Raw genomic sequence first — 15,706 nt, forward strand, 5'->3', positions numbered from 1 at the left:
ATGCACCTGCACGATTACCAGACTTCCTCAAAAAGAACCCTCCAGAAGGCTCTGGAAAAGCATTCCATTTCTTTCTGAAACAATCATTGTCACTCAGTCTGTTTGTGTTTAGTGTGCCAGCAGGTATATTACACAGTATTTCAGATTTGACTTCATATATTCTGAAATTCACTTTTCATGTACATAAGTTGTCACCATACTGTAAATATCATTTATTAAGATCTAACAATTTTCATTTAGAGAAAAACAAAGACACAAAAGCAATTACTCAAAATGCCCTTTTATTCGTCTAGATGAAACCTGGCAATTTACATGTTTAATGGTTTACAGAGTCATTATTATCACGTGTCACAAAGGCTTTTCTGGTTTTTAATCCATTAAATGAGAAATTTAAAGAGACGTTTAGTGAAAGATTTTTAAAGATAATACTAAATACGTATCATTACAAAATACACACATATAAACAGTTCAGATAAAAAAAAAATCAGTTAATTAGTTAAAATCCATAGGCTTTCTCAAACAGTTAATGGTCACAACATTGAACAATGCAAATTAAAATATTTGATCGAATAATCAATGAAATCTGCCAGCACGTTGGGTTTTCTTAGTGTCTCTGCCCTAAAGAACAAAAGAAGATAAATCGGTTATTAATAATGTGAATGTTGCTTTGAACTCCAGTTTAGATATAAGAATATTAGTGCTATGTTTAAAATATAAGGAAATAACTACTATATTTTTCATTTTTTATTTCGTTATGGTGATTTAAATTATGAGATTAAGATAAATATCACTTATTAAATGGAATTTGTTTAATTTCATTGACGCATCTGCTTAAATCATGTAGAACAAATTTGTAAATAAGGCAATATGGAATGGTTATAAGGACATTCATAATGGAAAATTGCTATTAAATGTGATGAAAAATAGAACACTAAAAAGTAAAAATTAATGGTAGCTGTAGTTAAAACACAATTATGAAAAATTAATATACATAGGCTTTTCTCAAATTATGAAGAACTGCTTTACAAACATTTAAGTATACAAACAAAATTTATCACCAGTTTTTGTCTTAAGAGACAGCACAGTGGCTTACAAAGAGCGAGTCTTGGGATGATTTTGGAGCACACACTCCTAGCGCTGACACCTGATCATCTTCACAGTCGTTCCAAGTATACGTTGATGAAACCTACTTAACGGTGTAGGTCTGGATGTTTGGTATGTGGCTGGATGTTGGTGACGTGCAATCGCACTCTCAGTCATTCTTACAGCTGATGCTGCATTCATGTTCTGCGGTTCAGTTAGATTGTCATGTATGTTCTTCAGGTGTCTACAACGACTTGAAACATTATAATGAAATGAAAAGTTAGAAAGCCCAAAAGTTAACGGCCTCATTAAACAGTATTTAGTGAAGGGAAAATGTCTTATTAGGAGCTGATATCATGACTGATATTATTAGTAAACTAACTCTGCAATAATTTGCATGTTTTGGTATTATGCGAGCAAAAATGGGGGCACATTTTTGGAGCCAGAGAACATTCAACAAATATTTCCATAAAATGTGAATTCTGTGTTCACATTACCAAATTTACCTGATGAATGGATTTTGAGGAACAACATATATGTATAATGTGATTGCTTATTCTGGATGATTCCAGGTGAAAATGAAGCAGGTCCAAACACAGATTGTCTTTTAGTACAAACCAATAAGTAAATAAGTTTACTTCTCCATGATTCTTGAGAATTCCCCTACAGCAGAGTCCCCAAACTACTGGCTTCTTACTTCCAAAGCTGTCAGTCTTTTTCATGTTTTCTAAATTAAATATAGTCAGTCAGTCATTCTCCAACCTGTTATATCCTAACACAGGGGTCTGTTGGAGCCAATCCCAGCCAGCACAGGGCGCAAGGCAGGAATCAAACCCCAGGCAGGGTGCCAGCCAACTGCAGGGCACACAGACACACACACTAGGGACAATTTAGGATCACCAATGCACGTAAACGGCATGTCTTTGGACCGTGTGAGGAAACCCACACAGACACGGGAAGAACATGCAAACTCCATGCAGGGAGGACCTGGGAAGCGAACCTGGGTCTCCTTACTGCGAGGCAGCAGCGCTCCCACTGCACCACCGTGCCACCCATTAAATGTAGTTCCCGTCTGAATTATATGCAATGAAATTACCTATTGAGGTTGCTTAGTTCTTTTTACATCAAACCACACAACTGAAAATGTGAAACACTGTTTACTCATAACGTGTGCATTGATACATTTTTATACATAATACATTTATAGAATATTTATGTTCTGTAAAAAGCAAAGCCAAGATTTAATTTTTTTGTTAAGTCATATTTACACAAGAAGATATGGCATTTGTCTTCTCAGCTGCACTTTCAGTGAAAAGAACAAAAAGTGCAGGTTTAAAGACTTTACCTACACACGATAGCCATGCTACTGAAGACATACTGTGTACTCCTCAAGACTTTTACAGCTATCAGTGATGTTTTCTGTAAAAATTCCAAATGCAAAGGTAAGAAATAAATTCTTGGACCAGTTTGAGTCAGTCTTCAAGGCAGCTATTCTTCCTGATTTACTAAGGATAACTGCTGCATTTAATGGGTGAGTATCATTAGCTGAGTTTATCTCAGCGTTGCCCTTTGGCACATTTTTTCAACCCAGCTACCTCAGCTCCAGATCTTCTTTAAATTGGATTTCTCATGTCAGGAAACCAGTCAGTAATAACTAATTGACCAAGCGAAGATAGAAGGGTGGCATGAGATCCATGTCCACTTGTCACAGTCTGAGGTTATGGAGAAGAAACTAACACTAATGGCATTTAAAACTGTTTTTTTTTGTGCATTAAAAATTCAAATTAGATTCTTATCACTGTGAATTCCTGGATATTTAGGCCTCATCTTCCCACTCCTCTCACATGCAAAGGCTGATACTGTAAAGTATGCCAGTTCTGATATGGAAAAAATTAAATAGCACTTTTGAGAACACTCACCTTTAAATTCACTGTATCATTCCGGGACCTGCAAAATATTTGTTTATGTTATTATTTATTTCCTACATTAATCAAGGTTTTCAAGTTATCACATAAACATTTTTATGCATATATTTTATATTTTTAACCACTGTTATCTATCCATCCATCCATCCAACAATTTTCTTGTCCCACTCACAACTCAGAAGTTACTGTTTGGGACCTGAAGTCACACACACACATACACAAACACACACAGACTGCAGCACCAATAGTAGTTGTCAGTTAACTTAAATCACGTAACTTTGATGTTAGGGAGGAAATTAAAATAACTAGAGACATCCCATACATGCAGGGTGAAAAATATGTGATGTACATGCAGAAAAACGCCTAGACAGTGAGAGTCCCATACAAGCTACAAGAGAACAATGGGTGATAAAGAAAGTCATATGTTATGTCTCGGGGCAGGAGAAAAAGAAAAACAGAGTGGCATACTGAAAAGAAAGGAGAGCAAGGTACCCACAGTGCAAAGCAAGGGGACAGACAGCAAACAGTCATGGAATGCCTGTAAGAAACCTTAAGAATTCTTCAACAAATGATTGAAGCAAAGTGTCTCTAGCTGGGAATTTGTGACCGGTAGGACATTTATGAGTAAAGCCATACTTACAGGCAATACTCCCCTGCTAGGCTTATAGGTGGCAGGACAAGTTCTCTGACACAGAGATACAGTACGAGATTACGCTGTCCATTAAGGGGCTGAGCAGGAGGAAGTTGTCATAGAGAGACAATAAATTAAGGGACACTCAAATCTCAAGAGTGAAATAAAAGGTTCGACTGGGTGACTTCTAACTTGATGTAGCCAAGAAGGATTGTTCCAGATGCCAAAGATGCTTTAGGACCTGACCCTGGAAATGATTCCTAAAAATACTGAAAGCAACATTATCCAAGACTACTTATCCATGACTTTGGAGGCAAATTTGGTAGCAAAGGATGACTGTCAGGAGGAAGAGGCCCACCTTGAGAAAATAAGAGGGAATAGAGAATATTTGGTACAGTACTTGGGAAGTGAGGAAGTGGATAAGCCAAGTGCCACATAGATTAGTGTCCAATCCTGTGCACACCTTGACCAGGGGTTGATATAGTTTGCATATGTCTTTTTTTCCTGCTTTAAACACCTTTTCTGATCAATTTTGTGTCTTTGCATTACTTTGGATGTGGCACAATACTGGCATTCTCCTTTGGCAGACTATATTATATCACAAAATCAACCTCAGAAGAAATATTACTCATTTATTGATATTTACATTCATATTTGTTACCAAAACAAAATTAACAGATAAAATCAAAACAAGACCAGTGTCTCTATAAATATATCTTACTTACATGCGTTAAGTAATTCTCCATTTTTACATGTTACTTCAGTATATGATGGGCAATACATTTTTATGATTTTTTGGTGCTGGGTTTTATAATTTTTCCCATTAATTTGCCAGAAACAGGGCTCTGTAAAAGGAAAAAGCAAAAACACAAAAGCGTTTTAAAGAAAATCAAATAAATATAAATAGTACTGTAGTAGATGGACAAACCTTAGATTACAATGATATACCATTTGATTTCTTTTTTTTTCTAAGTATTTAATAGTTAATTTATAATTAATTATGTAATATACTATAGTGGTTAGACTGAAAAGAAATACAGAAATTAAAACCATCCAAAAGAGACAAAGCAAGTGAAGCCTACCTAAGAAATAATACAGTGGTGTGAAAAACTATTTGCCCCCTTCCTGATTTCTTATTCTTTTGCATGTTTGTCACACAAAATGTTTCTGATCATCAAACACATTTAACCATTAGTCAAATATAACACAAGTAAACACAAAATGCAGTTTTTAAATGATGGTTTTTATTATTTAGGGAGAAAAAATCCAAACCTACATGGCCCTGTGTGAAAAAGTAATTGCCCCCTGAACCTAATAACTGGTTGGGCCACCCTTAGCAGCAATAACTGTAATCAAGCGTTGGCGATAACTTGCAATGAGTCTTTTACGGCGCTCTGAAGGAATTTTGGCCCACTCATCTTTGCAGAATTGTTGTAATTCAGCTTTATTTGAGGGTTTTCTAGCATGAACCGCCTTTTGAAGGTCATGCCATAGCATCTCAATTGGATTCAGGTCAGGACTTTGACTAGGCCACTCCAAAGTCTTCATTTTGTTTTTCTTCAGCCATTCAGAGGTGGATTTGCTGTTGTGTTTTGGGCCATTGTCCTGTTGCAGCACCCAAGATCGCTTCAGCTTGAGTTGACGAACAGATGGCCGGACATTCTCCTTCAGAATCTTTTGGTAGACAGTAGAATTCATGGTTCCATCTATCACAGCAAGCCTTCCAGGTCCTGAAGCAGCAAAACAACCCCAGACCATCACACTACCACCACCATATTTTACTGTTGGTATGATGTTCTTTTTCTGAAATGCTGTGTTCCTTTTACGCCAGATTTAACGGGACATTTGCCTTCCAAAAGTTCAACTTTTGTCTCATCAGTCCACAAGGTATTTTCCCAAAAGTCTTGGCAATCATTGAGATGTTTCTTAGCAAAATTGAGACGAGCCCTAATGTTCTTTTTGCTTAACAGTGGTTTGCGTCTTGGAAATCTGCCATGCAGGCCGTTTTTGCCCAGTCTCTTTCTTATGGTGGAGTCATGAACACTGACCTTAATTGAGGCAAGTGAGGCCTGCAGTTCTTTAGACATTGTCCTGGGGTGTTTTGTGACCTCTCGGATGAGTCGTCTCTGCGCTCTTGGGGTAATTTTGGTCGGCCGGCCACTCCTGGGAAGGTTCACCACTGTTCCATGTTTTTGCCATTTGTGGATAATGGCTCTCACTGTGGTTCGCTGGAGTCCCAAAGCTTTAGAAATGGCTTTATAACCTTTACCAGACTGATAGATCTCAATTACTTCTGTTCTCATTTGTTCCTGAATTTCTTTGGATCTTGGCATGATGTCTAGCTTTTGAGGTGCTTTTGGTCTACTTCTCTGTGTCAGGCAGCTCCTATTTAAGTGATTTTTTTGATTGAAACAGGTGTGGCAGTAATCAGGGCTGTGGGTGGCTACAGAAATTGAACTCAGGTGTGATACACCACAGTTAGGTTATTTTTTAACAAGGGGGCAATTACTTTTTCACACAGGGCCATGTAGGTTTGGATTTTTTCTCCCTAAATAATAAAAACCATCATTTAAAAACTGCATTTTGTGTTTACTTGTGTTATATTTGACTAATGGTTAAATGTGTTTGATGATCAGAAACATTTTGTGTGACAAACATGCAAAAGAATAAGAAATCAGGAAGGGGGCAAATAGTTTTTCACACCACTGTACATGTGACATCACCCTTTGATAACACATCTAGCAGGGGTCTGTCTTAAAAAATTCATCTCATGACTTTATTCGTAGTGTATTCATTGATCAGTTTTAAGACATGGCAAAGGGTTTACTTGACCAATTCTTTCTACAGACATGGAAGAAATCATTGAGATTTATATTAACAGAAGAATCCTTGTCTAAAAATGAAAGACACAGTTCTTATGATGTTAGAGATCAGCGGCAGGAATTGTAAGACAAAAGTGATCTGACAACCTTGTACAAGATACAAAAATCCATTTGTGGTGCAAAGGCACATGTAGTAACACAGTATTTCAAAATGACAAGATGGTTAGAAGAGTGGCATAGTGGTTAGAGTGACTGACTCACTCCTCTGGGAAATTGGGGTAAAATCTCAAGTGTTGACACATAATCCGTGTCTGCATGGTCTTTTCATTGAGTTCATCAGCTTCTTTCACACATCACAATGACTGGTCTGTTAGGACGAGGATAACTGGCAATTGTAAATTAGCCTTCTGTGTGTGCACTGTGATGGACTGACTTGGTGTCCAATGTTGAGGGCCTTGCTGCTGGTATGAGCTGCAGCTCTTGTAAAACTGAAGTTGGAATGTGGAAATTGGACAATGGATAAATAGATGATAAAAGAATTTTTTTTAGTTAATTTTCATAAAAGGGTAACTCTTGGTACTTATGAAACAACTTAAAATATTCCAGTTAAATTATTGCAAAGACCACTAGATTGCCAAATACTTTGATGACTGCATATCCATCCATCCATCCATTATCCAACCCACTATATCCTAACTACAGGGTCACGGGGGGCTGCTGGAGCCAAATTTCATCCAACACAGGGCGCAAGGCAGGAAACAAACCCCGGGCAGGGCGCCAGCCAACCACAGGGCACACACACACACACACACCAAGCACACACTAGGGACAATTTAGAATCGCCAGTCCACCTAACCTGCCTGTTTTTGGACTGTGGGAGGAAACCGGAGCACCTGGAGGAAACCCACGCTGACACGGGGAGAACATGCAAACTCCACGCAGGGTGGACCCGGGAAGCATAACCCGTGTCTCCTAACTGCGAGGCAGCAGCGCTACCCACTGCAACACCATGACACCTGACTGCATATCCTTTACTGAAATTATTCATCAGATGGTGACTAAATTTAAACCCATGTTTAACTAAGCTCATTATTGTTGTTTTTCTGGAATATGAAATTAAGAAACACATGGGGAACTTTAATTTAACATTTAAGAGACACCATCAAGGCCAAACGTCAAATGAAAACAAACATCCTTCTATATAAAAGCGGTCGGTTGTCCTTCCGTCCCATGAGTGCTACGCAGGCGCGGAGTTTCACACACGCCCTGTCCATTTTGCAATGCACGATGGGATTTGTAGTTTCGTTTTTCCAGGTAAAAGATGATTTTCTACACCAGACTGTGCAATATCTTCTTCTTCTTCTTTCTTACTATATAAAAGTGGTCGGGATTGTCCTTCCGTCCCGTATCACAGACTTACTACTTGCAGCTTGCGGTACGAAGCGACGCGATGTGAGCAGAGTTCTGGTGCTCCCATCTTCCCCTTGCTTTTGTGAGCGATGCGCTGGAAAAATAGACAAAATTATGTCTCTGGAAATAATTAATGTTGATGGAGTACAAATGCCTCACCGCGTAGTAAATATCAGGGGGGTTCAAAAGGGCGACCTCAATATAGAAAAAAAAGTTTAAATTTCATCACAAAAATAACAGAAACTACGAGTATTAAAGTAATACCACTCAAATGCAATATAACCAAATTAATGAGTTTGTATAAAATATCAAATTGATCTACATATTGAATTGCCTTAAAAAGTGGTCAACTTAAAAGTCGTTCGCCTTAAAAGGCGGGTCAGCCTAGTTTATTTACAAAACTGTATGGAACAGGGCATTGGGGAACACAGAGTATGCATAAGAAGGATAAACAAAGATCTACAGCCACTCTTCTCATTTCTAAACTCAAGGCCAGTTCCCCATCTGTCATGCAGGTTTGCCTAGCCACCTTTCTACCAAAGTGTACTTTATTACAGGTCTCATCCAGCTTACAATGTCCATTTTTCTCCATGCTCTCTCCACTCTCACCAGAACTTGAGAACTTACCTTCAGCCATTCTTCTACCTCTCCATTCCCTTGTGGACTGATTGGAAGAAGCCTTCAAGCCCTGGTCAGAAATCACTTCACTAATGACTTGCAGGGTCAGGCACTTACTGTGCAACTCCTTGGGCTATCCTCCTAGGACCTACCCTGTGACTCCAGGTGTCCGTAGAGTCCTGAACTCCATCTCTTATATAAATGGAGATGTGAATCCCAGTTAGCTCACCTATGACAGAAAGTAGCAGGGGGCTATACATTTACATAAAAGGCCTCGCTGCTGCCATCTGTTGGACTCAAGAACTGCTCTTGCAATAATCAGTGTCCCCATCTGTCATTCCACTATTTTATCATCAATGAAGCACATACACCAGGAACTCCTTTGAAAATTTGAAAAGTACACAATGTTTCTTAGTCATGTTTATTCAGTTAAGCAGTCACATAGATTTCCATTGCTCAGTGACTCTCTGCAAGGGTGTCATAAATCCATCTCCTGTCTTGTGATGCACTGACCCTCCTGCAATTCCAATTCTAATTTGTCCATCCTGATAAAAATAGTAACCCCAAGCACCTCCAACAGTCAAACTTAATGAATTTATTTTTCCTTTGATATGAAGCTATATATGGAACAAAAAGTGATTGTTACCTGTGGACTTTTACACAAGTGTGAAGTTCATTTCTCCCTTCCTCACACACTTTCATTTTTTACTTCAAAGATGATTTCCATGCAAGCTGGAAGCTTGTTATTGTTAAATTTTTGAAGGTGATTATTTCCTTTGCCTTCTTGTTTTCCCATTGCCATCGTGTCGCCCAAAGGTGTGTGGTACTGATTGTCATTGTGACAAGAAAAAATGTTGCTGTCGTGAATTTCCTGGTCAACAAAGATGACCTCTAATTTCTGGCTAAGACTTTGATTTTGGTTTGACAAAAGAATGAGTCCATAAACACTTTTATTGTACAGTTTTCTTGGTGTTCCTTCTCCTGGTAACCTCCAACTCTTTCCTTGTGCATTACTTTATGTTAAGGCATAACATTTCTTAAATTTTGTTCTCTGAAGGATAATTAGAAAGTAACTTAGCCAGCTAGGTTTTTTCCTTCCATTGACAGCCATGTTTCTAACTATTCAGTATCTTGATGCATTAGCAACGTAAGAAGGGCAAGAAAGCCGTTAATTGTCCAACTCTGAAACACTGCCATGATTGTATGTTTTGACTGCTATTCTGACATCCATAAATGTTAAATGTCATTGATGCATTGCCTGATACCAACAAATTACATGGCACTCATCCATTTTTTCAAAGGTAAAAGTAATAAAAATTCCTGCTCTTTTAATGGTTTAAAAAGACGATGAAGTTAAACAATTGTGCATTTCTAGTGAATTGTGGTATGTGTATATGAGGCCTATTACTATCAATGAATTTAGGCAGATAGATAAGAAAATAAGAAAATCATTTGACATACTGACATTTTTTCTAAGAAGACTATAGAGACAGGTGAAGAGCTGCATTTCACAGCAGGTGAACGTGAAAGGGTCTGGAGAAGCTGAGCATACCCATGGAGGGACACACAGACCACTACAGGCCAGACAATGGCACCTTGACTGCCATTAGGTATTGTGATGAAATCCTTGGCCCCGTTGTCAGACTCTATGCTGGTGGAGTGGGTCCTGGGTTCCTCCTGGCGCACGACACATGGAAATCCATGTGTTCCAAATAATGATATATTATTTACCCTCTACAATTCCAGGCACCTCACACCAAATTAAACACACTTGAGCTCAGAAAATCTTCCTTGCGGCTTGAGCTGCGTCAGTGAGGGGATGGGATAGCAGGCTGCTTGCTGCTTGTATTGATCGACACATTTACATAACAAAAGACGCTAATAGAGAGGTGCAAATGAATTTAAGGAGGATGGGTAATGGAGAAATCTGCTATTTTTGCTCATCATATTACACTCAATAACTCATAATGACAATGTGAAAACATGTTTAAAGAAAGAGTAACAAATTCATTAAAAAATCAAAAACTGAAAATTGTGTTCACATTTTTTCATTACCTATCAAGCAAAGTGATAAAATCTAGAGAAGGATAAACTGAGAAGCACTGTGTCCATGACTATAATAACATATTTCTGAAATTAAAATTTAAAACTTACTCATGCACTGAGGTGGTTTGGACCAGACTCCTGTTAAACATGTGACAGTTTTATCTCCTTCAGCCACATGGTCCAATTTACATTTGTAGGTAACACGACTACCATCGTCATACCATGGTTCAACTTCACCATATATGTCTCCATTTTCAATTTTAGGAGGCATTAAACATCTCCCATCTGCAAAATATATCACAAATTTATTCTATGATTAAATCTTAACTATTTTGTTTCTGATGTTTAATGATGAAATGCAATTTTAAACCATTGAATTTACTCCTAAAAGCATACTCTAAACAGTAGAGAGACATTAGTCTCCTCTGAAACAAATAATATGCAGCTGCAAAGAAGACACTAAGATTAGAAGGAGGCATGGGAGAGAAGTGAAAAGCTAAATTTAATGAACTGGTCATACTGACATGTAATGAAGTTAGACATTGTCCTCATCTCTTTTAGCTTCTATTCTTAGTAAACCTTCTGAAAAACCCCAGTAAAGAGCGACTGAATAAAACAATGAATATTGAACAGTTAATGATCCAAGTAAGACAGTGGTTAACTTTGCTTAGGATGAATAAAACATTTACATATGCTTATGTAATTTTGAATTGAAAAAAAAAAATAAAACAAATAAAGGTTATTTCCAAATATTAACAAAATAATAGACACAAAGTGTTTTTTGTATAGCCTTTATTAGACATGTCATCAGCTTGTCAGTGACAGTTTGTCATATCACAAATCTGGAAAAAAAAAATAATAGCAACCACTTCTTTTTTATTTTTATATTTTGAAATCTATGAGTCAGAGAGAATGAAATAATATACACTTATCTACTCCGTGTGATGCTGACTATGCAATAGACGTTCCTCCTTCTTGCTGACTAACATCTTTGAATAAAATGTTCTCAAGCCCGCTTTATCCAATGCAGGGATGATGAAGCCTACTGTGGCAGCACTGGAACCAAAGCAGGACAGAAACTTTGACAGGATATAAGTAAACTTTAGAACCAACTCACACACAAACACACACACACACACAAAGCAAGAGAAATTTACAGTTCTAGAGTATTAAGAATCACCTAGTATTACAACATTCTGGTTTTATTTGCCAGTCATTTATCTCTTCCCTGGTGAAGGTACAACACATTTTAGTCAATAATCACATCCATTCTCTTGGTCTTTTGGCACATTAACCTCAAACTCATTAATACATATTAAAAGGGTCAGGGATTGTTTCTAGCATATTTTACTTCTATTATTACCAGTAAAGCTTCCTATTAAAATGAGGAGAGTCACCATGGTCACTACTATATCTTCAGTTTAATTCCTGTGCAAGACATTGTTTCTGTCCTTGACATACAGTGCATCTGGAAAGTATTCACAGTGCATCACTTTTTCCACATTTTGTTATGTTACAGCCCTTTTCCAAAATGGATTAAATTCATTTTTTCCTCAGGATTCTACACACAATACCCCATAATGACGAGAAAAAAGTTTACTTGAGGTTTTTGCAAATTTATTAAAAATGAAAAAACTGAGAAATTACATGTACATAAGTATTCACAGCCTTTGCTCAATACTTTGTCAATGCACATTTGGCAGCAATTACAGCCTCAAGTCTTTTTAAATTTGATGCCACAAGCTTGGCACACCTATCCTTGGCCAGTTTCGCCCATTCCTCTTTAAATCACCTCTCAAGCTCCTTCAGGTTGGATGGGAAGCGTCAGTGCACAGCCATTTTAAGACCTCTCCAGAGATGTTCAATCAGATTTAAGTCTGGGCTCTGGCTGGGCCACTCAAGGACATTCACAGTGTCCTGAAGTCACTCCTTTGATATCGTGGCTGTGTGCTTAGGGTCGTTGTCCTGCTAAAAGATGAACCGTCGCCCCAGTCTGAGGTCAAGAGTGCCCTGGAGCAGGTTTTCATCCAGGATGCGTCTGTACATTGCTGCAGTCATCTTTCCCATTATCCTGACTAGTCTCCCAGTTCCTGCTGCTGAAAAACATCCTCACAGCATGATGCTGCCAACTCCATGCTTCACTGTAGGGATGGTATTGGCCTGGTGATGAGCAGTGGCTGGTTTCCTCCAAACGTGGCACCTGGCATTCACACCAATCTTTGTCTCATCAGACCAGAGAATTTTGTTTCTCATGATCTGAGAGCCCTTCAGGTGCCTTTTGGCAAACTCCAGGCGGGCTGCCATGTGCCTTTTACTAAGGAGTGGCTTCCGTCTGGCCACTCTACCATACAGGCCTGATTGGTGGATTGCTGCAGAGATGATTGTCCTTCTGGAAAGTTCTCCTCTCTCCACAGAGGACCTCTGGAGATCTGACAGAGTGACCATCAGGTTCTTGGTCACCTCCCTGGCTAAGGCCCTTCTCCCCCGATCACTCAGTTTAGATGGCCAGCCAGCTCAAAGAAGAGTCCTGGTGGTTTCAAACTTCTTCCACTTACAGATGATGGAGGCTACTGTGCTCATTGGGACCTTCAAAGCAGCAGAAATTTTTCTGTAACCTTCCCCAGATTTGTGCCTCGAGAGAATCCTGTCTCGGAGGTCTACAGACAATTCCTTTGACTTCATGCTTGGTTTGTGCTCTGACATGAACGGTCAACTCTGGGACCTATATAGACAGGTGTGTGCCTTTCCAAATCATGTCCAATCAACTGAATTTACCACAGGTGGACTCCAATTAAGCTGCAGAAACATCTCAAGGATGATCAGGGGATACAGGATGCATTTGAGCTCAATTTTGAGCTTCATGGCAAAGGCGGTGAATACTTATGTACATGTGCTTTCTCAATTTTTTTATTTTTAATAAATTTGCAAAAATCTCAAACTTTTTTCACGTTGTCATTATGGGGTGTTGTGTGTAGAATTCCGAGGAAAAAAATTAATTTAATCCATTTTGAAATAAGGCTGAAACATAACAAAATATGGAAAAAGTGATGTGCTGTGAATACTTTCCGGATGCACTGTATACATGAAAGGAACTCAACCCTTATAGCCTCTTATCCCACTTTGTTATATCAGATGTTGGACTGCACTGTTAGCCCTGCTTGTCATTGCAACTCTGCAGTGAATAGAAGTAGCCAAGGTGTTCTACCTCTGGATAACAAAGCTGCCTGTTGTTAATTTCACCCTCATTTAGCAACCCCTGTGCAAAACAGACAGAGCAGCTAGCATCGCACATACGTAAATCAACAAGAGTTTGAATAGAACATAAGAAGTCTGACAAATGGGAAAACACCATTTGGTCCATCAAGCTCATTTGTTTGACTATTAGCTATGCTATTTCAACATCTCATTCAGATATCTCTTAAAGGTTGTCAAGGTTTCTGCTTCAACTACTGTACATGCCTTGGTGGTTTCTTCTAGTTTACCATAACTCTTTGTGTAAGGAAATGCTTCTTGGCTTCAATCCTAAAGGGCCTTGTGACGATGTTGGTTCTGGCTCCACGCTCCCTTTGATATTTGGGAACCCTTGAACCCAACACCGTCGATAATGTTACCGAGTGAGCTAGTCAGTGGAGGCAAATAAACAATTGAGCAAGGGGTGGTGCAAAAAGTGCAAAAGTGCTTTTATTAAAAACAGTCAACAAAAACAAAAACAGTGTTCCATAAATAGTGCAGTTTCAATAAATAATCCAATAAAAAAAACGTGGAGGTTAAAACAATAAGAAAAAACAATCCTTTAAAACGAGAGGTTAAAATGATCAGGAAGCAGTCTTAAAACGACAACAACTCTGGTGCTTCTTTTCTGTATGCGTCTTACCTGCTTATCCCGTTAGGGCTTCGCAACAGGCAAGACGCTCTCTGCAGCTGCCCTCCTACAACACACGCGAGACTGGAGACCTCCCGATCCCTGGCTTCGGTCTGGCACTCATCCCAGTCCCCGAGACTTGATGTCCACCAATGACCAGGACGCACACATTGGGGACTCCACCACCAAGCCTCCCGACTTCCGCTGCCTTTCCACGGCCTTCTGCGGCTCGTCGCTTTCCTCTAGGCACTCCCGCTACCTGGTCACTCAGCGGGAGCAACCTCAACTCAAACGCCTGGGTGTCGGCCTAACACCCAGCTTCCTCGCAGCTGCCCACGAGCGCTCGATCGCGCGCTCACCACACGCACACACCGCGTGTCTGTCTCTCCTGCACCGCATGCTTCCTCGCTCCCTGTAACCTCCGTCCTCTTTTCCTTTCTTTCCTTTTTCTTTTTTTCTCCGATCAATTCCCTTTTCTCTCCGATCGTTTCCTTTTCACCTTCCCGCAAAACCGACTCGCGCTTCTTTTAAAATGTGAGGGGCCATCACAGCTGTAGCATTAGCCACGGGAGCAATCACGAATGTGGGCAGTTCCTCACCTGTGCACACGGTGAGAAACGCCCACATCAACGACGCCGCGCTCGCTACAACAACGCCCCCCTCACGAAGCCGCCTCGGGTGCGGTGATTTAAAATGAATGGCCTTTGCTCAACAAGCTGTGGACCCATAACACCACAGGCCTTCTCCTTAATATCTGGTAGTGACCTGCAGTATGTGATTCAACCTTAGTTGAAAGAATTCTGATGGATTTACCTTATTGTTGCCTTTGAGGATTTTGAAGACCTGGATTAGGTCACCATGCAGTCTCGTCTGCTTGAGAATCATCTTCTTCTTTCAGCTGCTCCCATTAGGGGTTGCCACAGCACGATCATCTTCTTCCATATCTTTCTGTCCTCTGCATCTTGCTCTGTTACACCCATAACCTGCATGTCCTCTCTCACCACATCCATAAACCTTCACTTATGCCTTCCTCTTTTCCTCTTCCCTGGGTTTAATTCTCTGAGTCTATCACAGTAGGACATGTCCTTAAGTCCAGGGATGCAGCTGGTTGTTTTCACAAATACAAGTGTTTCTTGTAGTGCGGGGACTAGAACTGCACAAAATATTCCAGATGCAGCCTCACTTGTGAATTATATAGTATGAGCATAACGTCCTTTGATTTATATTCAGCTCTTTTAAAAATTCTACCTAATGTTTTATTTGCCTTTTATTAGCTTCAGCACATTGCTTAAATGATGAAAATGTTATG

General features: G+C 39.4%; 1 protein-coding gene across 1 annotated transcript in view; it reads right to left on the reverse strand.

Annotated features, from left to right (window-relative positions):
• Positions 1-264: 264 nt before the first annotated feature.
• Positions 265-15,706, reverse strand: part of cfh (complement factor H) — a 115,976-nt gene continuing 100,534 nt past the window's right edge. Inside the window, exons 15-18 of the mRNA XM_039776606.1 lie at positions 10,644-10,820; positions 4,365-4,484; positions 3,003-3,030; positions 265-618 (exon numbers count right to left, since the gene is read on the reverse strand). Of these exons, the coding sequence (XP_039632540.1) occupies positions 3,011-3,030; positions 4,365-4,484; positions 10,644-10,820 (317 nt within the window). The 3' untranslated portion in view covers positions 265-618; positions 3,003-3,010. The remainder of the gene's footprint in view (positions 619-3,002; positions 3,031-4,364; positions 4,485-10,643; positions 10,821-15,706) is intronic.

The sequence above is a fragment of the Polypterus senegalus genome, chromosome 14 (genome assembly GCF_016835505.1).
Source record: "Polypterus senegalus isolate Bchr_013 chromosome 14, ASM1683550v1, whole genome shotgun sequence".
NCBI classification, from domain to species: domain Eukaryota; kingdom Metazoa; phylum Chordata; class Cladistia; order Polypteriformes; family Polypteridae; genus Polypterus; species Polypterus senegalus.